This window comes from Staurois parvus, unplaced genomic scaffold (assembly GCF_062004578.1).
Source record: "Staurois parvus isolate SC_StPar_1 unplaced genomic scaffold, SC_StPar_1.0 ptg001370l, whole genome shotgun sequence".
Lineage (NCBI taxonomy): Eukaryota > Metazoa > Chordata > Amphibia > Anura > Ranidae > Staurois > Staurois parvus.
Genome location: NW_028319166.1, coordinates 875,296 through 901,218, shown reverse-complemented (window position 1 = coordinate 901,218; position 25,923 = coordinate 875,296). Strand labels below are relative to the sequence as shown.

Below are 25,923 nucleotides of genomic sequence, written 5' to 3'. Positions count from 1 at the left end.
AGCCTCTTAGAATAGAATACTTAGAATCAAGCAATTTATTAAAAGTATTGCACTTACATAAAATCTGAGGTCAAAGCTCCTTTTTAAAACAAAGCTCCTTTTAAAACAAAACTGTGTATACAACCATGATTCAGTACTGAATCGTGGTTGTACACACAGCTTTGGGCTCAGATTTTTTGTAAGTGCAATATGTTTTAATAAATTTTTAATCAAAACCAAGTGTATCAAATAGTGAAATACACAATATTGTGCTAGATGCAAAAATAAATTATGAAAACAATTTAAAATTAAAATACATAACATCCCTTGCTGCCACTATATAAATAAATCAAATAAAAATTAAAACCCACAGTGATAGTGTAAAAGGGGCGCACACACTTAACAGTGATAAGCTAATAATAAAACAAATTACCATATATTCCAAAAAATTTAAACAACCAAAAAAATCTCATATCAAAAAAAGTTATTAATATGTGAAAAAATTAAGTGGGAAAATAAATAAATGAATGTGAATCCAAATCAAACATCACATATTTAAATCCACCATGTGATGAAAAAACATCCAGTGAAAACAGAATATCCAGTGATAACAAAACACTGTGGTCACAGTGCACCCCCACACAGGTGTGCACTTACCAATGCTCTATTGTCCTCTGCTTTGGTAGGTGAGAATAAAGAAGAAGAGGGCTTTAACTGGTAAGCGATAATACAAGAGATGAAAGGAGTCCCCAATATCCACTTGTTCAGCCACCTGTGCACAAGGATCTCACAAGGTATCCGATGTCACTCCATGGGCAGCAATATCATGTAAACAGAAGAAGGAACAATACCTGCTCCAATGGTGTAGTACAAATATATCGAATGCTTTGTTGCTTTAAATGTTGCACTTACAATGTGTACAAAAAATACATTTTATACAATATATAAAATCTACAGTTAAAGTTTAACTTGAAGTTGATCTCTTGACCACTACAAAGAAAAACAGCCTTGACAAGAAGTTTGAAGTAGTTAGCGTATAACAGGGGTTGCCAAACCTTTCAACCAAAGGGCCAGTATACTGTCCTTCAGACTTTAGGGGGTCAGATTATGGCCAGTGGGGGTAGAAAATGTCCTGGCCATAGCATCAGTGAGAATAAACATAGCCACAAGGTTTGTGGTCAGAAGGAGGAAGAATAGTGCTCCATCATTGGTATTAGTGGGAGGAATAGTGCCCCATCATTGGTGCCAGTGGGAGTAATAGTGCCCCATCATTCAACTAACACGTTCCTCCTGCTCTTTTTAGGAGTGATCAGTATATAATAAAACAACCAACACTCTATTTAATACCTTTACAAAACTGTGCAAAACAATAATGGTGCGCATAAAATACAAATATAATGAATGAATATAAAACATGCAAAAACAATTCTATAGTGATAAGATCCAATAAGGATCTATTTAGTGCCAAATGCTATATAGTGCCCAAAAAGTGTAATAAGGTCCTTTCTAAGGCCTCATAAAGTGGAAAAAACAATCAACACAAATCCCCAGGGTTACCCGGAATCATATTCCAATACACATACAATCCCCTACTAGTGTAGAATACCAGTGAATAATCTACTAGAACAAAGTGACCAGTGTTAAAAAGCAATCAACAATACATTAAAAAATTATATATATAGTAAAAAGTAAACAAAAAACTCTAAAATGTCCACAAAAATCTTACATGAGTCATGCTCCAAAAAATATATAAATATATTCCATGCAAGGTGATAAAGGTGAATGTGTATTCACACCAACTGAAAAAAAAATCCTCAGTGGCTGAAATGCCCCCTCACCTCCTTACTATGACCCACTGGGCCAGCTTGCTTTCAGGATCACCCCAGGATCCTTCACAGGCAGTATCAGGATACTGGATGGTATCCCCCTCTCTGGCGGCACTTGCGCTCCTCCGGTCCTCTCCAGGTATAAGTATCCGCTATACAGCTTACTCTCCCATTGTAGAACCTAAGGGGTTAATCCTCTGCATTGTGTAAAAAGGCTGTTTGATCCTGTCTTCTCTGATCCTCCTCTTGTTCAAATGCCCGTGTCTTATCTCCTGATAAGACAGACTGAACCCGTAGCCATTCTGCACATGCTCAGTGGTGTCAGTGGGAGGAATAGTGGCCCAACATTGGTGTCAGTGAGAGGAATAGTGCCCCATTATTGGTGTCGGTGGGAGGAATAGTGCCCCATCATTGGTGTCAGTGGGAGGAATAGTGCCCCATCATTGGTATTAGTGGGAGGAATAGTGCCCCATCATTGGTGTCAGTGGGAGAAATAGTGCTCCATCATTGGTATGAGTGGGAGGAATAGTGTGTCATCATGTGTCACTGGGAGTAATAGTGCCCCATCATTGGTGTCACTGAGAGGAGTAGTGTCCCATTATTGGTGTCAGTAGGAGGAATAGTGCCCCATCATTGGTGTCAGTGGGAGGAATAGTGGCCCATCATTGGTGTCAGTGGGAGGAATAGTGGCCCAACATTGGTGTCAGTGAGAGGAATAGTGGCCCATCATTGGTGTCAGTGGGAGAAATAGTGCCCCATCATTGGTGTCAGTAGAAGGAATAGTGCCCCATCATTGGTGTCGGTGGGAAGAATGGTGCCCTATTATTGGTGTCGGTGGGAGGAATAGTGGCCCATCATTGGTGTCAGTGAGAGGAATAGTGGCCCATCATTGGTGTCAGTGGAATGAATAATGCCCCATCATTAGCGTCAGTAGAAGGAATAGTGCCCCATCATCGGTGTCAGTGGGAGGAATAGTGCCCCATCATCGGTGTAAGTGGCAGGAATAGTGCCCCATCATCGGTGTAAGTGGGAGGAATAGTGCCCCATCATCATTGTCAGTGGGAGGAATAGTGCCCCATCATTGGTGTTAGTAGAAAGAGTAGTGGCACATCATTGGTGTCAGTGGGAGGAATAGTATCCCATCAGTGGTATCAGTGGAAGGAATAGTGCCTCAAGGGCCTGATAAAGGCTAGCCAAGGGCCACATCCGGCCCTCGGGCCGCAGTTTGGAGACCCTTGGCGTATAACATGGGAAAACCATGTATATTAATTAAGTCAAGAGGTCCACACATAAAGGTCTGTATGTGTCTTAATTAACACTTTGAAATATACTTGAATAGGAAAACACTATATGTAATATATACATGTATTAATTAGGGATGCACCAATACCGTTTTTTTCAATGAGTATCGATATTTTTGGTCAAGTACTCGCCGATACTGATTACCGATACTTTGCTGTGCGATTTGCGTTAATACAAAATGTATGGACGCAAATTGCACTGCAAAGAATAGCAAGTGATTCCTGTCCAAATCGCATGCGGTTTCCTCACTGCTTCTGTGTGGACCCAGGCTGTCATAGCCTAAGCATAGCCTTAACAGGTCAGGGAGTTTTCCTGCAGCAGAGAGTGGTCAAGTGGGGATGTATACTACTGTAGCAGAGGCTCCATGTTCTAAGTAATCGGAGAGTAGAGAAAGCGACGGCACTGACCAATCAGATGCCCACTAGCCCCTATTGTCATCGCTGCAAGTAGAGGAGAGAAAGCCGCTTCAGAGGTCTGGGGATTTGAAATCTCCGTGGATTTCTGCATGCCTAATGCAGGCCATAGATGGGTCGAAAATCGGCCGATTTTTCGGCCAAAAATAAAATCGGCCGATTTTCGGATCGTTAGTGGGCTATTTGTTCGGCCGTTTTTTGGTATTTTGGCCGTTTTTTTTAATCGGGAAAGTTGGAAAAAAATCGGCAATAATGGGCTAATCGGCCGATTTTTTACCGATAAAAAATCTGCGCATGAGCAGTGACCTGCAAGAGGAAGACAAAAAGAAGAAGAGGAAGAAGAGGATGATGATGAAGAAGAAGAGGATGATGATGAAGAAGAAGAAGAGGATGATGATGAAGAAGAGGATGATGATGAAGAAGAAGAAGAGGATGATGATGATGAAGAAAAAGAAGAGGATGATGATGATGAAGAAAAAGAAGAGGATGATGATGATGAAGAGGATGATGATGATGAAGAGGATGATGATGATGAAGAGGATGATGATGAAGAAGAAGAAGAGGATGATGATGATGAAGAAGAGGATGATGATGATGATGAAGTAGAAGAAGAAGAGGATGATGATGAAGTAGAAGAAGAAGAGGATGATGAAGTAGAAGAAGAGGATGATGAAGAAGAAGTAGAAGAAGAGGATGATGAAGTAGAAGAAGAGGATGATGATGACGAAGAAGAAGAGGATGATGATGATGATGAAGTAGAAGAAGAAGAAGAGGATGATGATGAAGAAGTAGAAGAGGATGATGAAGAAGAGGATGATGACGATGACGAAGTAGAAGAAGAGGATGATGACGAAGAAGAAGTAGAAGAAGATGATGATGAAGAAGAAGAGGATGATGATGAAGAAGAAGAGGATGATGATGATGAAGAAGAGGATGATGAGGAGGAGGAGGAGGATGATGAAGAAGTAGAAGAAGAGGATGATGATGAAGAGGATGATGATGAAGTAGTAGCAGAAGAAGAAGAGGATGATGATGAAAAAGAAGAAGAGGATGATGATGAAGAAGTAGAAGAAGAAGAGGATGATGATGAAGAAGCAGAAGAAGAGGATGATGATGAAGAAGAAGTAGAAGAAGAAGAGGATGATGAAGAAGTAGAAGAAGAGGATGATGAAGAAGTAGAAGAAGAAGAGGATGATGATGAAGAAGTAGAAGAAGAAGAGGATGATGATGATGAAGAAGTAGAAGAGGATGATGATGAAGTAGAAGAAGAGGATGGTGATGAAGAAGAAGAAGAAGAGGAGGATGATGATGAAGTAGAAGAAGAAGAGGATGATGATGATGAAGAAGAAGAGGATGATGAAGAAGAAGAAGAGGAGGATGATGAAGAAGTAGAAGAAGAGGATGATGATGAAGAAGAAGAGGATGATGATGATGATGAAGTAGAAGAAGAAGAGGATGATGATGAAGTAGAAGAAGAAGAGGATGATGAAGTAGAAGAAGAGGATGATGAAGAAGTAGAAGAAGAGGATGATGATGACGAAGAAGAAGAGGATGATGATGATGATGATGAAGTAGAAGAAGAAGAAGAGGATGATGATGAAGAAGTAGAAGAGGATGATGATGAAGAAGAGGATGATGACGATGAAGAAGTAGAAGAAGAGGATGATGACGAAGAAGAAGTAGAAGAAGATGATGATGAAGAAGAAGAGGATGATGATGAAGAAGAGGATGATGATGATGATGATGATGAAGAAGAGGATGATGAGGAGGATGATGAAGAAGTAGAAGAAGAAGAGGATGATGATGAAGTAGAAGAAGAGGATGATGATGAAGAGGATGATGATGAAGTAGTAGCAGAAGAAGAAGAGGATGATGATGAAGAAGTAGAAGAAGAGGATGATGATGAAGAAGCAGAAGAAGAGGATGATGATAAAGAAGAAGTAGAAGCAGAAGAGGATGATGAAGAAGTAGAAGAAGAGGATGATGATGTAGAAGAAGAAGATGATGATGATGATGAAGAAGTAGAAGAAGAAGAGGATGATGATGAAGAAGTAGAAGAAGAGGATGATGATGAAGTAGAAGAAGAGGATGGTGATGACAAAGAAGAAGAAGAAGAAGAGGATGGTGATGACAAAGAAGAAGAAGAAGAAGAGGATGATGAAGAAGAGGATGATGATGATGAAGTAGAAGAAGAGGATGATGATGAAGAAGTAGAAGAAGAAGAGGATGATGATGACGAAGAAGAGGATGATGATGACGAAGAAGAGGATGATGATGACGAAGAAGAGGATGATGATGATGAAGAAGAAGAAGAAGAGGATGATGATGAAGAAAAAGAAGAAGAGGATGATGATGATGAAGAAGAGGATGATGATTAAGAAGAAAAAGAAGAGGAGGATGATGATGAAGAAGAAGAGGATGGTGATGACAAAGAAGAAGAAGAGGATGATGAAGAAGAGGATGATGATGATGATGAAGTAGAAGAAGAGGATGATGATGAAGTAGTAGTAGAAGAAGAGGATGATGATGAAGAAGTAGTAGTAGAAGAGGATGATGATGAAGAAGTAGAAGAAGAGGATGATGAAGTAGAAGAAGAAGAAGAGGATGATGATGAAGAAGAAGAAGAGGATGATGATGAAGAAGAAGAAGGATGAAAAATAAAAGGAATTCCAGTCCGGCAAAAGTGTCTCTGCAGAGAGCTCCGCTATTTCTTTGACAGTTCTTTGACAGTTCTTTGACAGTTACAGAGGTTGCGACAATGTATCTATTTGTTTCCGAATAAAAACATCTGTATCCTAAATGGATACAAATAGATACATTGTTGCAACCTCTGTAAATGTCAAGGAACTGTCAAAGAAATAGCAGAGCTCTCTGCAGGGACACTTTTTGCCGGCTGTAGACAGGATGAAAATCGGCCGATTTTTTTTACCATTGATGGTAACGTCGGCCGCTTGAACGACCGATTTTTCGTTTTTTAAAAGAAAAATCTGCCGTTTTTCGACCCATCTATGGCCTGCATTAGTGCATGATTTTATACACCTGCAGCCATGGAGGTGATTGAAACACCTGAATCCAATGATTTGGAGGTGTGCCCCAATACATTTGGCAATATAGTGTAGAATTGTATGGTTAGACACTTGACACAGAGCTCGGTGAACTAGAGCTCATTTTCACAAAGTCATAAGTATATTAATGTCCTTGGGATGGAGAAATTTAATCAAAACAAGAAGAGTTTGATATAATGATGAACACTTTGGGTGCCATATTGTCTGTAGACAAGAATTTTAACTGCATAAAACTATAGACAAAAACAGTTAGAAATATTTGCTAATAAACATATAGGAATTATGGGAATGAATGTTTGTCTGGATGTATGATAGGTATCAAATTTATGGTTAGTTACAATGGCGTAGATCTTAGCAACTAATTATATTGTACTACCTGTAATCTATGGTCAAAAATTCTAATAAAAGTGGGTTTCTTTGAGCAAGTAATGAATTTGCTCCCAGCTGCAGCTGATATAAAGCCTCCTGCTCTTTTTGGAAATGCACTGCCTGGTTGTTTTTGTTACTTTCCACATCAGGGGATACTATACTATTGTGAATGCTGGTTTAGTTCTCATCTGATCAAAGATATTGATCTGTTCAGACACTCTAATAGCAATGGAAGTTTATAGTGTGTATGTGAGTGTGTTCCTGGCAATCAGAGTGTTAAATGTGATGGTAATGTAGTGGCGGACAATCTGACCCTGTCTGGGCGGAACGCTAACTGACGCTAACGCTATCTGAAGTTGCCCATGACACGAATACAATGATCAGTAAAAAAAATCTGTACACTGTACCAATGACACTGGTGACAGGGCAGGGAAAGGGTTAACTGGGGGGGGGGGGCGATCAGGGGGGTTAAATGTGACCTAGCTGTGCTTTTACTCTGTCAGTGTGCTGCTTTGAATCTGCTTTATTCTCTCTAGAATGGAAAAGAGAGCAGCTAGCATCATTTCCTGTGCCTGTGTAATGTAAACACAGGCTCAGGAAGCCCTCTGATTAGGTACAACTGATCAGCAGGCCCAGGCCCAACTTCATTGGCCTGGAACTGGTGAGTGATGTACCGAATTACAGCATCGCTGGGCCCGTGATCCCCCGGTGCGTGCCCCCTGCCCGAGAGTATGGATCCCACACATATATTATATGATTTCGCACACAGTGGCCACCTTATAGCAGTATAGTTACAGGAGGCGGTTACCAAGTGGTTTAGATAAAGTAAGGCCCCTTTCACAGGGGTGAACTGATCAAGTCCACCTGTAGTTTATTAGGTGGACTCAATTAGGCCCACCATAATTCTCTACAGAGCGGCATGGGTCCTTTTACATCTACCTACATCCGATCCTATCCACTAAAAACAGATGGATGGGGATCCGTTCTCCATCCCTCTAACAGATCGGATGACAGTTGGGTGTAAACGGACAGGTGGTCTGTTTACATCTGACCATGCAAAGAGGACAATGGTCTGTGTCTGCTCTGCATAAGCAGAGTGGACATGGACCAGCCATCTGTTTGCTCAGCAGGCAGATTCCCTGCTAAGCAAGCTGACTTCTAGCGGAGTCCACCCCATGTGAAAGAGGACTAAACAGTCACATGCCCTGTATCTATACATGACTGAAGTTTTTTTCAGTAAGAAATTATTATTTATTCTCCTGATTTGTATTTGTATTATAAAGAGCAAATGAGCCCTGGTTTCATTCCGTTTTTATCATATACTTATAGCAAATCATTACAAACAGCAGAGTGTGCTCTAACTGGAGCATGAAATCTTAGCTTTAGACATACTTGGCTATGACATTTTGCACAGATATTTGTGTCTGTGCACATGTACTTGGTAGTTAGATGCAAGTATGTATTTGGTAGTTAGATTCAAGTAGACACCATAAAAAGTAACATTTTTTAAAAAAATAATGGCATGTTATTTTAATATTAAACCTGTCCTCCATTGTGGACCTCCTTGTGAAAATACTTTGTTTTATACTTAGACCCCATTTATGCTTGAGAATGGGGCCTTTAGGCTACGTTCACACTAGCCTTTTGTGCAAGCGGCAGAGAGACGTTTGGGAGGCGTTTTTACCGCTTCCCAAACGCCTCTGCCAATTCTGCACATTACAGCACATGGTGCTGTTCTAACGGGAGCGTTTGCGTCGCGTTGCGTTGCGTCGCGGCAAAACGGACGCCTCTGGTCGAGTCAGGAGGCTTTGAAGCCTCCTATTCTCGTCTATGGTGCCGCTCCGCAAACGCCCGGCCGGCGTTTGCGGTGCGGTTGAGGGGCGTTTGCGGGGCGCTTGCGGAGCGGTAACACCACTCAAACTGCATTATAGGCGTTTGTGGGGCGTTATTAACGCTCGGCAAACGCCTAGCAACCGCCGCTAAACCGCACATGCGGCGTTTGTGGAGCGTTTGCCGAGCGTTAAAAAACGCTCCGCAAACGCCGGACCAACACTTGCCAAACGCTATAGGGGCGTTTGGCAAGCGTTGGAAAAACAGCCAAGTGTGAACGAGCCCTTAGAGTTTAGATGTGGGAGACAAAGTTCCTGGCGAATAAGCTCCCACAGCTATTCATGACCACTTACATAAAATCGCCTAAGCAGTGATTACCATTGAATGATCAGCCCTGGATGTAGACAGGGCTGTGAATAGCTGCAGGAGCTTGCAGCCTTCTGTTGCTTTCAGTGGGGCTTCCGCTTACAGTTAATCACCCGCAACCTCTGCTGGGTCTCTCTCAAAAATTCTCTAATGGCCCCATTCACATGTGTAAAAAGAAAAAAAGCATACGCAAGCGCTCAAGTCCGTGCGCCTCCCAGGACCACAGTAACAGACACTTGTTGGGGTGCAGCCCTCTAAAGATCGGGGGAATCTTGAAGGTACTGGAAGAAAGCAAAGAAGGGGCGCACTCTCTTCGTGCATTACCTTGATAAAAAGGAATTTATTTGAAATGACAAAAATGTATACTCACAAACCAAGATTCATAAAACAAACTGAAAACCAGTGTGACGGTCTGACAAAGCGGTAATCTGACAGCGTGGTATACTAACGCGGTTTGGGAGACGTACTCCCTTCTTCAGAGCTAAAGTAAAGAAGAGCCGATATTCATGAATGAAAAGGCAATGTGTAGCTGTGAGGATGGCGCCTCCCGTTTTTTTAAGCCCAGTGTGCATGGACCCTTAAAGATTAAATAACACAGTAACAAAGCTAGTATTCACCTTCCTATCCTCGGTCTGATAGGCATCATTAACCCCACTCCCTCTGAGCCCAGCCTGTTACTGAGCTGTGGTGAGCCCTTCTGTCTATCACTCTTCTTTCTTCTGTTGGCTTATTGTCAACACATTAAGTGAGTGGCTCAGTGTACTTCTTCCTCTCAAGAAGCTGAAACCTGGTAAATGTCAGGTATGTACATTCTTGTACAGGACTACATCAATTTGCGGCTCTATATCTACCTAGTGTTCAGCTTTAAAGCCAATAAAGCTGAATGACAGCCAGGCACGTAGCATTTTCAGAGGGTGTGGTCAGCAGTGGCAGCCTGTATATTTTTCTCATGACATATTTATCTTATTGGGGGATTGACCATTTTAGAAACGTATAGGGAATAGCAGAGTTGGATTACAGCTTTTATATCTAGATTAACTATGCTTTGAACAATGGCATACATACTATATTAAACACATGGTAAAATTATATAATTCCATTTTCTGTATCTCAGGTTTGAAATTTTTCTTCTCCTGTCTTTGTAGGATAGAAATGTCAGGAAATAGTGTAAATGCTAGCAGAACATCCCAGAAACAACCATCCAATTCAGAATACACATGGGAATATGAGTATTATGAATATGCACCAGTCTCATTTGAAGGGCTAAAGGCACACAAATGTGAGTACTTGGAATATAACTGATATTGATTTTGGATTACAATATTGATGATTTTCATTATGCTGAGAAATGCCTTTGTAAAAATAGAAATACATGAATAGAGATGAACTAATAATCAAAAATTCACTCCATTGATCTTCACTTAATCTGGTTTGTGATCACATTCTCTACTGGCATTTAATACTGCTGGTTGGGGTCTCTTTAAAGTGGTTGTAAACCTCTGATATGAAGTATGAACAAAGAATATCACTCTACAGGATAGTGTGTACCTATCTCAATTAATGTGTAAGTAAACTCCTTTTTGCATATTTTACCTACAAGCAAGCCTTTAAGAAGGCTTACCTGTACTGTAAATATCTCCTAAGGGACCTCCAGCAGATTGACAGCCTCAGCTCTGTTTCTGTGTGCTGTGTAAAGGGGGGGTGTCTCGTCCCTCCAATCAGCTCTCAGAGCTCTCCTCACTTCAGCTCCCCGCCCCCTGCTTTTCAGAGCTGAGAGATCCTCTGTAAAGTCTGCATTTTGAATGGATGTAAGGGACAGACAACTGTAGATAAACATGTACAACTTATATAGGAGGATTTCATCTCTGTGTATCACCCAAAGGCCAGTCACTTCACTGGGTATATGTAAGGGTGTAAAGTAAAGATGTTTGCAGCCCAGTACAGCAGGCGTGGGACTTGGAATGCCCACAGCAAAAGGATTGTGCCTTGGCCCCCTGGCATGCTGTACAAGCCTGTATACTCTTCTAAAGTAAGTTGGGGCCTAATGGGCAAACAAATCCTCTGTAACAACAAGAGGTAGAACAAAAAGTGAGCATGAACTGATGAAGGCCTTACCCACTCATCGAATTTATGTAAGACACATGCAAGCTGCAAAAAAATAAAAAATAAAAATTTCTTCCTCCTTTTCACCAAATTATCAGTCTACCCTGTCTCACACCTGATCTCTTCTATGTTAAAACCTCTGAGGTTTCAGTTTCTAAAGAGAATCATTGTATTTACTGGATCTTAATTAATTGGTTGATTCATTAACAGAAAGATTTGTAATTACATGGAAAACAATGTGGTTCTGCCTTGTGGCTGTGAATTGTGTCTACCAAACAGCCTAATTCTGGAATATGATCAAAAATAGATGAGCTTTCAATGAAGAATATATAGCTAGCATTAGCTTAGCTAACTATGGTTTTTCATTAAATTAAAGAGTAGAATTCAGATAAAGGGGTTTACACAAAAACCCCAAGTTAGAGTAATAATGGATTACCCCATAAAATGCACTATGCTTTACATATGTTTAACAGCTTGAAACACCATCTCCATCTTAGATTTACAATCCATCCATGATGTGATAGCTGTCCTATGGTTGTTTGACATAGAGTTGAACATTACTGCAACTGGTACATTATCTGGTACATTATCTGATGTAATGTCTAGTAAAAAGGAAGCAATTTTTTAGGATAATTAAAACAAAAAACTGTAGATGGTCCAGGAGGAATACATGTTAAAGGCAAAGGGAATACAGTTATGTTTGATGTACATTTATTTACCTTTTTTTTTTTTTTTTTTTTTTACAAGGACATTGCAACATGTTGTAACATGTTTATCACTAGTTTCCTGAAAGGTTCTGGTATTACCTTTACACATATTGCAATCAGCACATCACAAGAGTCTCCTGTCCTGTTCCATCCACTGACAGCAATGATTAGAGGAATGTGAGTAGCACTGGAAAAAAAGCCATCACTTTAAATGTATTTTCTGAGAATGAAAATTCTTAGAGATAAGTGTAATTTTGAGATACAGTGTGTTTCTTACATTCTACTGCAATGTTACATACTGTAAAGTCACATTTTGTAAAACATTTATTTGAGGAAGAGATGTTCTTCAAATTTAAGTGAATTATTCACCTTCCTGTGTATCTCAGTTGGATTGCATTTTATGTATTTATTTATTACAGATATTAAACATCAGTAATATTTAAAAGAAAAGATTTTTTGGCCATGCTTCTTTTGTGAGTGCACTATTTTTTTGCTCTCCTGTGACCCACAGTCAGCTCATAGTGGGCTGTTTCCCACTGTCAGCAGATATGGCAGAGCCGCTCCATACTCCAGTAGGATCCCAACATACAGTCAGGTCCATAAATATTGGGACAGCGACACAATTCTAACATTTTTGGCTCTATACACCACCACAATGGATTTGAAATGAAACAAACAATATGTGCTTTAACTGCAGACTGTCGGCTTTAATTTGAGGGTATTTACATCCAAATCAGGTGAACGGTGTAGGAATCACAACAGTTTGCATATGTGCCTCCCACTTGTTAAGGGACCAAAAGTAATGGGACAATTGGCTTCTCAGCTGTTCCATGGCCAGGTGTGTGTTATTCACTCATTATCCCAATTACAATCAGCAGATAAAAGGTCCAGAGTTCTTTTCAAGTGTGCTATTTGCATTTGGAATCTGTTGCTGTCAACTCTCAAGATGAGATCCAAAGAGCTGTCACTATCAGTGATGCAAACCATCATTAGGCTGAAAAAACAAAACAAACCCATCAGAGAGATAGCAAAAACATTAGGCGTGGCCAAAACAACTGTTTGGAACATTCTTAAAAAGAAGGAACGCACCGGTGAGCTCAGCAACACCAAAAGACCCAGAAGACCACGGAAAACAACTGTGGTGGATGACCGAAGAATTCTTTCCCTGGTGAAGAAAACACCCTTCACAACATTTGGCCAGATCAAGAACACTCTCCAGGAGGTAGGTGTATGTGTGTCAAAGTCAACAATCAAGAGAAGACTTCACCAGAGTGAATACAGAGGGTTCACCCCAAGATGTAAACCATTGGTGAGCCTCAAAAACAGGAAAGCCAGATTAGAGTTTGCCAAACGACATCTAAAAAAGCCTTCACAGTTCTGGAACAACATCCTATGGACAGATGAGACCAAGATCAACTTGTACCAGAGTGATGGGAAGAGAAGAGTATGGAGAAGGAAAGGAACTGCTCATGATCCTAAGTAGAGATGAGCGAATCGAACATGACGAAGTGGAATTCGTTCCGAAGATTTGGAAAAATTCTATTCGCGACGAATCCGAAGATTAGCAAACTTCGGATGCACGAATCAAATTTTCCCAAAAATGGCGGCGACATGTGTGGCGACGGAGAAAATGGACAGAGAAGATGGGGCGGGGATCTCTGGGAAGGCGCGCAGACAAGGCGCGCTGACCCATAATGCATTCATGACATGTGATCGCATTAGCCAATCAGCAGCCAGCCAGCACTGTGTAATGGTGGAGCTATAAATCGCGGCCATCTTAGAATTCTCCATTAGCCTCCGGTCATTCAAGAGAGACAGACCTGTGTGTATTAAGGGACAGAGTTAGGGCCACAGAGACTTTAGGGCCACAGAATCGTTACTCAGGGACACAGAATCGTTACTCAGGGACACAGAATCGTTACTTAGGGCCACAGCTATCAAAGAATCGAAAATTTAAAGTGACATACACCCTTTTTTTTTTGGTGGCTGTCGTGCACAGTTGGTGCTGCAGTTTGCCGATTGTGCAAAATAAACTGACTTTCTGCTTCACAACCACTATTGTACGTTCAAAGAGTTAAATCCATTTACACGCCGGCTGGCGGTAATATTTTTTGGGTGATTAGTGCATTCCAGTGACACAAACGTACAGTTTCCAGCCAACGGCAAGCTGCAATTGACCGATTGTGCTAAATAAACTGACTTTCTGCTTCACAACCACTATTGTACGTTCAAAGAGTTAAATCCATTTACACGCCGGCTGGCGGTAATATTTTTTGGGTGATTAGTGCATTCCAGTGACATAAACGTACAGTTTACAGCCAACGGCAAGCTGCAATTGACCGATTGTGTACAATAAACTGACTTTCTGCTTCGCAACCACTATTGTACGTTCAAAGAGTTAAATCCATTTACACGCCGGCTGGCGGTAATATTTTTTGGGTGATTAGTGCATTCCAGTGACCTAAACGTACAGTTTCCAGCCAACGGCAAGCTGCAATTGACCGATTGTGTACAATAAACTGAACGTACAATAGTGATTGTGAAGCAGAAAGTCAGTTTATTGTACACAATCGGTCAATTGCTGCTTGCCGTTGGCTGTAAACTGTACGTTTATGTCACTGGAATGCACTAATCACCCAAAAAATATTACCGCCACCCGGCGTGTATATGGATTTAACTCTTTGAATGTACAATAGTGGTTGTGAAGCAGAAAGTCAAAGAGTTAAATCCATATACACGCCGGGTGGCGGTAATATTTTTTGGGTGATTAGTGCATTCCAGTGACATAAACGTACAGTTTACAGCCAACGGCAAGCAGCAATTGACCGATTGTGCTAAATAAACTGACTTTCTGCTTCACAACCACTATTGTACGTTCAAAGAGTTAAATCCGGTTTTATTTTTGGGGTGCTTATTGAATTAAAGAGTATGTCAGACAACACGCAGAGGAGTGGCAGAGGAGGCAATGTTTCAGGAGCGAGCAGACGTGGCAGCAGAGCAGAGCTCATGCTGCTGCCAGGTCCAGAGTGTGTCATGGGTCCCTGTACGGCCTCCCATTGCTGCTGTCTCCATCGCCACACTCTGCCATGTGCTACTTTCAGGTCTCCTCACACTGCTGGTGGGTTCCATTTTGTCATAGGGTGCTGTATGGCCTCCCATTGCTGCTGCCTCCACCGCCACACTGTGGCTCCACACTCTGGTTTTGGCCCCGTGACTGCCCAAATGAGTGAAGTGTGCGGTGATTCTAAGATCGACGGCACTCATCTGCATGTCATACTGACTGACAGTATTATTTCTCTTCCCCAGCAGACTCCAAGGGCATTTAAATTAAAGGTACAGTGTTCTGCACTAATATAAAGGCTCTCTGAAGCCTAGAAACACCCTTTTTATAAGTTAAATTTGCAGCGAATATATTCGGCTCGAAGCGAATTTATTCGGCGAATTCGGCGAATCAGCCGAACCGAATTTTTGAATAATTCGCTCATCTCTAATCCTAAGCATACCACCTCATCAGTGAAGCATGGTGGTGGTAGTGTCATGGAGTGGGCATGTATGACTGCCAATTGAACTGGTTCTCTTGTATTTATTGATGATGTGACTGCTGACAAAAGCAGCAGGATGAATTCTGAAGTGTTTCGGGCAATATTATCTGCTCGTATTCAGCCAAATGCTTCAGAACTCATTGGACGTCGCTTCACAGTGCAGATGGACAATGACCCAAAGCAGACTGCAAAAGCAACCAAAGAGTTTTTTAAGGGAAAGAAGTGGAATGTTATGCAATGGCCAAGTCAATCACCTGACCTGAATCCGATTGAGCATGCATTTCACTTGCTGAAGACAAAACTGAAGGGAAAATGCCCCAAGAACAAGCAGGAACTGAAGACAGTTGCAGTAGAGGCCTGGCAGAGCATCACCAGGGATGAAACCCAGCGTCTGGTGATGTCTATGCGTTCCAGACTTCAGGCTGTAATTGACAGCAAAGGATTTGCAACCAAGTATTAAAAAGTGAAAGTTTGATTTATGATTAATATTCTGTCCCATTACTTTTGGTCCCTTAACAAGTGGGAGGCACATATGCAAACTGTTGTAATTCCTACACCGTTCACCTGATTTGGATGTAAATACCCTCAAATTAAAGCTGACAGTCTGCAGTTAAAGCACATCTTGTTTGTTTCATTTCATACCCATTGTGGTGGTGTATAGAGCCAAAAATGTTAGAATTGTGTTGATGTCCCAATATTTATGGACCTGACTGTATATTGTTGGGGTCTACCCAGCTGCCTAGTTCACATCTGGCTCCAGTTCTTAGCGTGCATTGCTGATTGCCAAAGCCAGCTGCGCCTGCTCCCTGTACAACCCAGCACTCTGGTGAGCTCTGAGGGAGCACAATGGAGAGCAGCGAGTGACTAACAGTCACTGCTCCCTGCTCTAAGCAGACCAAAAATCAGTGATCAGCAGTCATATGGTTCTTGGCCTTGGAGCCAACGTGAGCATGCTGCAACATAGGGGTGAGTATTTGTGTTTATTTTTTATTTACCCCATACATCTCTTTTAAAGCCTAATCCAATGTTTTACTGAACTTTAAACAGGTAATTTGGACCAAGCTGGTCCAAACAAACTATTTCCTTCACTAACACATGTAGCTACTGTTAGCACTGTATGAATTGTACGCAGTATCAGCTACATACAGTATAAAATGCTGTTTTTTTGGCAGCGGAATATGAACTTCCCATTCTGCTACCCAAACAAAATTGAATTGGGCTGAATGGTGCTCAGCCATTCACAGGAAGCTCTGTATTTTAAGAGTGAACACAAAGCTTCTTCTGATTGGCTGAGGCAGAGATCGTGGCATCATCCACTCGCTTGTCCACCACAACCAGAAGAAGCCCTATATTAATTCAGAAAAGCAACTTCCTGTGAATGGCTGCACAGCACTCAACCCAACTTTATTTTGTTCTGGGAGTGGAGTAGGAAGTCCTCGTCCCACTGCCAGAACACAGCTCTGTTTACTGAACATACATTTCTTACAGCAGCAACAAGAGGTAAAGTGATTGTAAAGCTTGTCTTTTTTAAAAATAAAATAACAAACATGTTATACTTACCTGCTTTGTGCAATAGTTTTGCACACAGCAGCTCTTATCCTCCTCCTCTGGAGTAACCCGCTGGAGCTCCACCCTCCACCAAGTGCCCCCAGAGCAAGCCTCTGCTCTGTGCCCCCCCCCACTGCTCAGCACTCGCTCTGATTGACAACAGCAGGAGCCAATGGGTCCTGCTGTTGTATCTGAACCAGTCAGGTGCGAGAGCGCCAAGAGAGCCTAAGCTCTCATGCACATCACTGGATCAAGATCGGGCTCATGTATGTATTTGGGGGGGCCATGGCAGAAGCTGCATAGAGAAGATTTCTTACCTTACTGCATAGACTACAGTAAGGTAAAAAGCCTTCTACCTTTACAACCACATTAATGAAGAAAATGGTTTGTTTGGACCAGCGTGATCCAAATGAACTTCGTTAAATTTCACTAAAACATGGTGTTATTCTTTAAAGTGGGGCTTGGCTGGTCTGTTGTGATCTATTTGTCAATTGCAATTTGTCCTTTGTCAAGTGCATCCATGTGATGGATAGATTGTGACCCCAGCGTTTCCAGCCACCACCTCCTGACTCTGTCCTCCTCTCAGATCAGGGCAGCAATAGGCACTGCAGAGCTGAAGGTAGGCCTAGACTCCTCCTCTGTTCTGACATGTCATACAACACAGCTGAGGGGAGACTTGAGAGGTCTTCCCTCCCTCTGTTGGCTGCCACACTGCAGACTGTATCTGAGGCCTGGTGAGTGAATTTTTTTAGAGGGGTCCTGATTTGTGCTGTAAGTGATTTTTTTGTTAGGGGGTAGATATTTGTGCTGGTTGTTTTTGCTTGTAGATACACAGGGCAGAGGTCAGAAGTAACTAATGCACATCACATACTACTAACCCCTGACTATGTGTTAATTACTCCTGACTTGTGCACTCTGTGTTAAATACTACAGACCTCTGAACTCTGCTTTACTTACAACTGCCCCCTGAATTATTCAAACAATTACTTTTTAATGGTGCCTTGGTAGGTTATTTCCTTGCTATCAATTGGTGATTATGTGTTCAGGTGGATCTCCACCTCTCTAGAGCTTTCTGCCCCTGACTTAAAGAATGTGCTACTCCAACATTTCATATCCCTGATATGTGTCTGTTGTACCATGTACTTTGTGTTAAAAGTATCATGTTCTGCTTGTATTGATTCCTTTGCTAGTGTGAAATACCTGATGCTCCTGCTAGTCCACTTGCTTTTATATTTCAAACTGACCACACTAGGTATGAGAGCACATCCATCCCAATGTAGTCAGGTTTCTGGTTGTACTTGGAACACAGCCTGCCAATGGCCAAGACTTGTACTGACATGCCACCCTGCAAGTCATTCACTGAAAATATCAGTATATTCTTTCGCTGCCTTCTGGTAGCACACCCCCTGCAGTCTCCACACCCTTTATGCAGCCGAGAACAGAGATTATGTGATCTCTTAGAAAAAGAAAAAAGCTATTTATAATGTGTTTTTATATATAAAATATACGCAAATGTTTTCCCTGTAATTTCTATTTTAAATTGAATGGGTTTTTTTTACAAGGGATCATATATAATTTAAAGAAGTAGGGACAAAGCTCTTTTTGGCCCTGCTTCTCCGCGGGACAGTGCACTTCATTCTGCATTCCTGATGCCTGTATTCAGCTGACAGCAGGCTAAAGCCTGCTGTTGGCTGACATCACTCAGCGAGTCCAGACTTTGGAAAGATCCCGATTTTAAGGTCAGGATCAACCCAGATGCCTGGACATGCTGCTGGTTGGTGGTGCTCCAGTGAGCTCTGGAAGGGCAGAGCAGAGAGCTGGTGACTGACAGTTACTGTGTCTCTGCTCACAGCAGACCAAGAACTGGCCAACCAGTGGTCTTTTATTGTTCAGTTTACAGTATAGAGGCAACAGGGGACAGATGCAGCATTGGACCAGTGCAGTAGGTGAGGGGGGTTACTTTAGCTTAAGCTTAAAATAAATTATATGCAGAGAAAAATACAGAGCTGCCACTGTCAGCCTTCTTCAGAAAATGTTAGACGATGGCTGTTAGGCTAGGTTCACACTGATGCAGTGTGAGTCTATTCAGATTTCTAGTTTCAAGGAGCACCTCCAGTGCAATTCAGATGCAGTTCAGCTGCGATTGCAATGCATTTTTCATGCGATTTGGATAAAGCGTGCTTTGAATTTATGCCCTAGGGTCTCTCTTCCTCTCATCAAAAACAGCAGAGACTTGCAACTCAACTGCATGGTTGAGCTGCCAGAAAAAAAGCCTTTACTACATGTCACAAAAAAGCCTGGTTACAATATGCCCGACAACACCTTGACATGCCTCACCGGGCTATTTTGTATCATTGGCACAGTAAGTGCTTCTTTCTGGTAACTCAACCATGCAGCTCATTTTTGTACAAGTATTGTGCTCATGGAAACCACCACACCATCTTTCTACAGAGCAGCCTGTATTTATCTTGAGGTTTTCTTTGTATTACAAGCAATGCTTTTGGCAGTTGTGGCTGCAATCTTTCTTGGTCTACCTGATCTTGGTTTGGTATCAAGAAATGCCCAAATTTTGCACATCTTAATAAGTGATTGGCCAGCACTGACTGGCATATTCAAGGCTTTGGATATCTTTTTATATCCTTTTCCACCTTTATAAGGTTCCATTACCTTGTTACACAGGTCTTTTGACAGTTCTTTTCTGCTCCCCATGGCTCAGTGCCTAGCTTGCTTAGTGCATCCACATGAGAGCTAACAAACTCATTGACTATTTATATACAGACACTACAGACACAGATCTGGGAAATTAACTTTTTAATTGCCATTTTAATGTGTGTGTAACCTTGTGTGTCTGTACCAAGGCCAAACATTCCAGGGTATGTAAACTTTAAATCATAATGATAACAGAAATTGCCCAAATGGCCCTGATCAAAAAAGGAGCCAAACAACTATGTGATAAAAATGGCAACTATGTGACAACTATCTTTACATAAAAGTTTTTTGGCATGATCAGTCATATTTTCAATATAAATGCCAACATTTCACGATTTCTGCCAGAGTATGCAAACTTTTGAGCACAACTGCATGTCATTACTAGCACTTAAAATGTCACGTGTTTCATTAATTTGATGCAAGGCTTCCAACGACATCCATACCTCCAGAAATGTATCACAAATGCCTTAATGAGTTACCCCCATGGTTCCTCACAGGTAAGGTTTGATTGGACGGAGTTCATACAAGATGCATTGCACTGGTGTATATTAGTGTTTGCATGCTGCAGTTTTATATTTTCTTATTCAAATCACCAGTGGAGTCTTTACCAATATGTGTAAAACACTTTCACGCTCCATGCACACTGGCTGAAAAAAACGCTGTTCCAAGAGGAGTTTAGTGTTTTGCCTGTAGAAACAACTAATGTTATCCTATGTGTCCATGCACATTACGTAGTCTAGAGATGTTTTTTAAGGTTAGAGACAGAAAAAAAAACCTTTTGATTTGCATGTTTGAGAGAGTTTTTCTGTCAGACAAAAATGCTAAACGCTAGTACAAAAAATTCTCAAAATTAGCATTTTTTTCTGCTAAGAGCACGGTTGTTTTTTTAAGCCAGGATGCATGGAGCCTAAAGATGCATCTGAGTGCAGTATTTAGGCATGTTAAATACAACCAGACCTCAGATGCATCTTACAGTGTGTTAGTATAGGGCAGCGGTTCTCAACCTGGGGGTCGCGACCCCTTTGGGGGTCGAACGACACTTTCCCAGGGGTCGCCTAAGACCATCGGAAAACACATATTTCCGATGGCCTTAGGAACCGAGACACCGCTCCTTGATCCGTCTGCAGGTGTGGGCGGGATGACATGCCGTTCCTGTCATCTGGACTCACCCCCGGGATCAATCCTTCCTCGTCGGTCACCGGCGAGGAGGTGGAGCTTGGAAAGGAGGAGCCGAGCGGCACCGCGAAGCACGAGCGAGTGAAGAGGAGGAAAGCGGCCGGAGAAGGAAGCCATCTGACCGGTAAGTGTTTGTACCATGGGAGAGGGAGGGAGCGAGCGAGCCCAGGCTGGAGCAGGGGTCAGCAAGGTAAGTATCATTGGTGTCAGTGGGAGGAATAGTGCCCAATCATTGGTGTCACTATTACCAATGATGGGGCACTATTCCTCCCCCCACTGACACCAATGATGGGGCACTATTCCTCCCACTGATACCAACGATGGGGCACTATTCCTCCCACTGACACCAACGATGGGGCACTATTCCTCCCACTGACACCAACGATGGGGCACTATTCCTCCCACTGACACCAACGATGGGGCACTATTCCTCCCACTGACACCAACGATGGGGCACTATTCCTCCCACTGACACCAACGATGGGGCACTATTCCTCCCACTGACACCAACGATGGGGCACTATTCCTCCCACTGACACCAACGATGGGGCACTATTCCTCCCACTGACACCAACGATGGGGCACTATTCCTCCCACTGACACCAATGATGGGGCACTATTCCTCCCACTGATGCCAACGATGGGGCACTATTCCTCCCCCTGATGCCAACGATGGGGCACTATTCCTCCCACTGACACCAATGATGGGGGCACTATTCCTCCCACTGATACCAATGATGGGGCACTATTCCTCCCACTGATACCAATGATGGGGCACTATTCCTCCCACTGACACCAATGATGGGGCACTATTCCTCCCACTGACACCAATAATGGGGCCGTATTCCCCCCACTGACACCAATGATGGGGCACTATTCCTCCCACTGACACCAGTGATGGGGCACTATTCCTCCCACTGACACCAATGATGGGGCACTTTTCCTCCCACTGACACCAGTGATGGGGCACTATTCCTCCCACTGACACCAGTGATGGGGCACTATTCCTCCCACTGACACCAATGATGGGGCACTTTTCCTCCCACTGACACCAGTGATGGGGCACTATTCCTCCACCCACTGACACCAACGATGGGGCACTATTCCTCCCCCCACTGACACCAACGATGGGGCACTATTCCTCCCCCCACTGACACCAACGATGGGGCACTATTCCTCCCCCCACTGACACCAACGATGGGGCACTATTCCTCTCCCCACTGACACCAACGATGGGGCACTATTCCTCCCCCCACTGACACCAACGATGGGGCACTATTCCTCCCCCCACTGACACCAACGATGGGGCACTATTCCTCCCCCCACTGACACCAACGATGGGGCACTATTCCTCCCCCCACTGACACCAACGATGGGGCACTATTCCTCCCCCCACTGACACCAACGATGGGGCACTATTCCTCCCCCCACTGACACCAACGATGGGGCACTATTCCTCCCCCCACTGACACCAACGATGGGGCACTATTCCTCCCCCCACTGACACCAACGATGGGGCACTATTCCTCCCCCCACTGACACCAACGATGGGGCACTATTCCTCCCCCCACTGACACCTATGATGGGGCACTATTCCTCCCCCCACTGACACCAATGATGGGGCACTATTCCTACCACTGACACCAATGATGGGGGCACTATTCCTACCACTGATACCAATGATGGGGCACTATTCCCCCCACTGACACCAATGATGGGGCACTATTCCCCCCACTGACACCAATGATGGGGCACTATTCCCCCCACTGACACCAATGATGGGGCACTATTCCCCCCACTGACACCAATGATGGGGCACTATTCCCCCCACTGACACCAATGATGGGGCACTATTCCCCCCACTGACACCAATGATAGGGCACTATTCCCCCCACTGACACCAATGATGGGGCACTATTCCCCCCACTGACACCAATGATGGGGCACTATTCCCCCCACTGACACCAATGATGGGGCACTATTCCCCCCACTGACACCTATGATGGGGCACTATTCCTCCCATTGACACCAACGATGGGGCACTATTCCTCCCCCCATTGACACCAACGATGGGGCACTATTCCTCCCCCCACTGACACCAACGATGGGGCACTATTCCTCCCCCCACTGACACCAACGATGGGGCACTATTCCTCCACCCACTGACACCAACGATGGGGCACTATTCCTCCCCCCACTGACACCAACGATGGGGCACTATTCCTCCCCCCACTGACACCAACGATGGGGCACTATTCCTCCCCCCACTGACACCAACGATGGGGCACTATTCCTCCCCCCACTGACACCAACGATGGGGCACTATTCCTCCCCCCACTGACACCAACGATGGGGCACTATTCCTCCCCCCACTGACACCAACGATGGGGCACTATTCCTCCCCCCACTGACACCAACGATGGGGCACTATTCCTCCCCCCACTGACACCAACGATGGGGCACTATTCCTCCCCCCACTGACACTAACGATGGGGCACTATTCCTCCCCCCACTGACACCAACGATGGGGCACTATTCCTCCCCCCACTGACACCAACGATGGGGCACTATTCCTCCCCCCACTGACACCAACGATGGGGCACTATTCCTCCCCCCACTGACACCAACGATGGGGCACTATTCCTCCCCCCACTGACACCAACGATGGGGCACTATTCCTCCCCCCACTGACACCAACGATGGGGCACTATTCCTCCCCCCACTGACACCAACGATGGGGCACTATTCCTCCCCCCACTGACACCAACGATGGTGCACTATTCCTACCACTGGCACCAACGATGGGGCACTATTCCTACCACTGATACCAATGATGGGGCACTATTCCTCCCATTGACATCAGTGACTGGACACTATTCCTCCCACTGACACCAATGACGTGGCACTATTCCTCCCACTGACACCAATGAAGGGGGCACTATTCCTCCCACTGACACCAATGATGGGGCACTATTCCCCCCACTGACACCTATGATGGGGCACTATTCCTACCACTGACACCAATGATGGGGCACTATTCCTACCACTGACACCAATGATGGGGCACTATTCCTCCCACTGACACCAATGATGGGGCACTATTCCTACCACTGACACCAATGATGGGGCACTATTCCTACCACTGATACCAATGATGGGGCACTATCCCTCCCATTGACATCAGTGATGGGGCACTATTCCTCCCACTGACACTAATGATGAGGCACTATTCCTCCCACTGACACCAATGACGTGGCACTATTCCTCCCACTGACACCAATGACGTGGCACTATTCCTCCCACTGACACCAGTGACGTGGCACTACTCCTCCCACTGCAAAATTACAGTTATGAAGTAGCAACGAAAATAATTTTATGGTTGGGGGTCACCACAACATGAGGAACTGTATTAAGGGGTCGCGGCATTAGAAAGGTTGAGAACCACTGGTATAGGGTATATTTGAGTACATTGTTTTCACAGTGTAAAAAATCAATAATACAGCACAAACAATAATTTTAAATGTGAAAAAAATCAAAAGTCCCAAACAAACAGTTCTTCAGTGAAAAAATATTCTGTTATATCCAAACCGGACGTGTTCTGTAAATGGTGTCACCCCACAGTGCTACACAATCACCTCCTAATACACTCCAAACTCCCCAGATTCGTTGGACTCCTAGCTCGTATGGCATAAGAGTTAAAAAGGCTTATACTGGTGAAGTGTGTTCTCCGGTAAAGCCAGGACTCAGATAAACCCCAGATTCCATGTACTTCTTCAGTATTTACAAATCCGTGTTCTCTGCTATTATTCTGAAACCACAATTGAGCGAATTTTAAGACTGGAGCAGCCAGAATTTGGATCAACAATGCATGGCAACCAATCAGCTTCTAGCTTTCATTTTCAAACCTTAATTGAACAAGCTGAAGTTAGATGCTGACTGGTTACTATGCACAGTTGCTTCAGATTCTGTCTGTTCCAGTTTTAGTAAATTCCTGTATTCACAGTTAGACAGGTCATACAAAGTTTGAATTCCGGAAGAATTTTCTTTTGAAAATCGTAATTTTTGTTTAAATTTTGCACCATTAGTGGGCCGCAGCATCGCCTGATTCTTGTGTGGACATCAAATTTGAGTGATCGAACATGTTGGAAATGTATTGAAAAAGAAACCAATTTCTGTTCAATGATGGGAGAATCGTGCGAGAAATATAATTGAAAAAGAAATGAGCATGAGCTGTGACCACCAGATTATTGTCCAGACAGTTGCTGAATGTGTACTGTAGCTGTATATTTTCCAATCAAATTAAAGTTTAACTAACTTTTTTTAAAAGTTACAGCAACAGTGTTCTGTTAAAAAAAAAAAAAAAAAAAAGGCTTAGCCCATATGCTTAAAAGCTGATAGTTGTCATGTGGAAAATTCTAAATAAGGAAAATGGAAAATAAAGAGGGAATTTTGTATCCTGGCTGCTTTTACACTAATATGGTTACCAGCATGAATATTTTCATGATTTTTTTACTCAAACAGGAATTTTATTCTTGAGTTAAATTGGAAGAAAAGGTAATATACATAAGGTTTAAAATGCTGATTCCCCCCTCCTCATACCCATGCTGGCTACAGTTTGTAAAGTAGCTCTGTGGAAATACCTTAAGCCTTTTTTTTTTGCTTCCACTTTAAATGCTTTCAAAGTAAAAGGGCTGCTCTTTGCTTGTCTACACTTACAAACAAGATAATTTTCTAGAACACCAAATGTCTTTGCGAATAATGCTACAGATTTTGTGGCTTCAAAATTCAAAGGAAGGCTGAACCCTCTTTCTTGATTTTATTGCTTTGCTACATTGAACAGATGGATACCTTGTCAGAAATATACTTCCTTGGCCTGCTAGATTTATGAGTGCTACTTCCAATGCTGGCTTAAAAATGTTTTATAAAATCAACCCATGGTCCCAGTCCACAGAGAATAGGTGATGTGTTCCCAAAACCACTGTTGACTG

At 43.2% G+C, this 25,923-nt stretch overlaps 1 protein-coding gene across 1 annotated transcript in view; it reads left to right on the top strand.

Annotated features, from left to right (window-relative positions):
• The first annotated feature begins 705 nt into the window (after positions 1–705).
• MRAP2 (melanocortin 2 receptor accessory protein 2) overlaps positions 706–25,923 on the top strand; it is a 39,314-nt gene continuing 14,096 nt past the window's right edge. The window contains exons 1-2 of the mRNA XM_089661693.1: positions 706–773; positions 10,296–10,429. Coding sequence (XP_089517819.1) covers positions 10,303–10,429 — 127 coding nt within the window. The 5' untranslated portion in view covers positions 706–773; positions 10,296–10,302. The remainder of the gene's footprint in view (positions 774–10,295; positions 10,430–25,923) is intronic.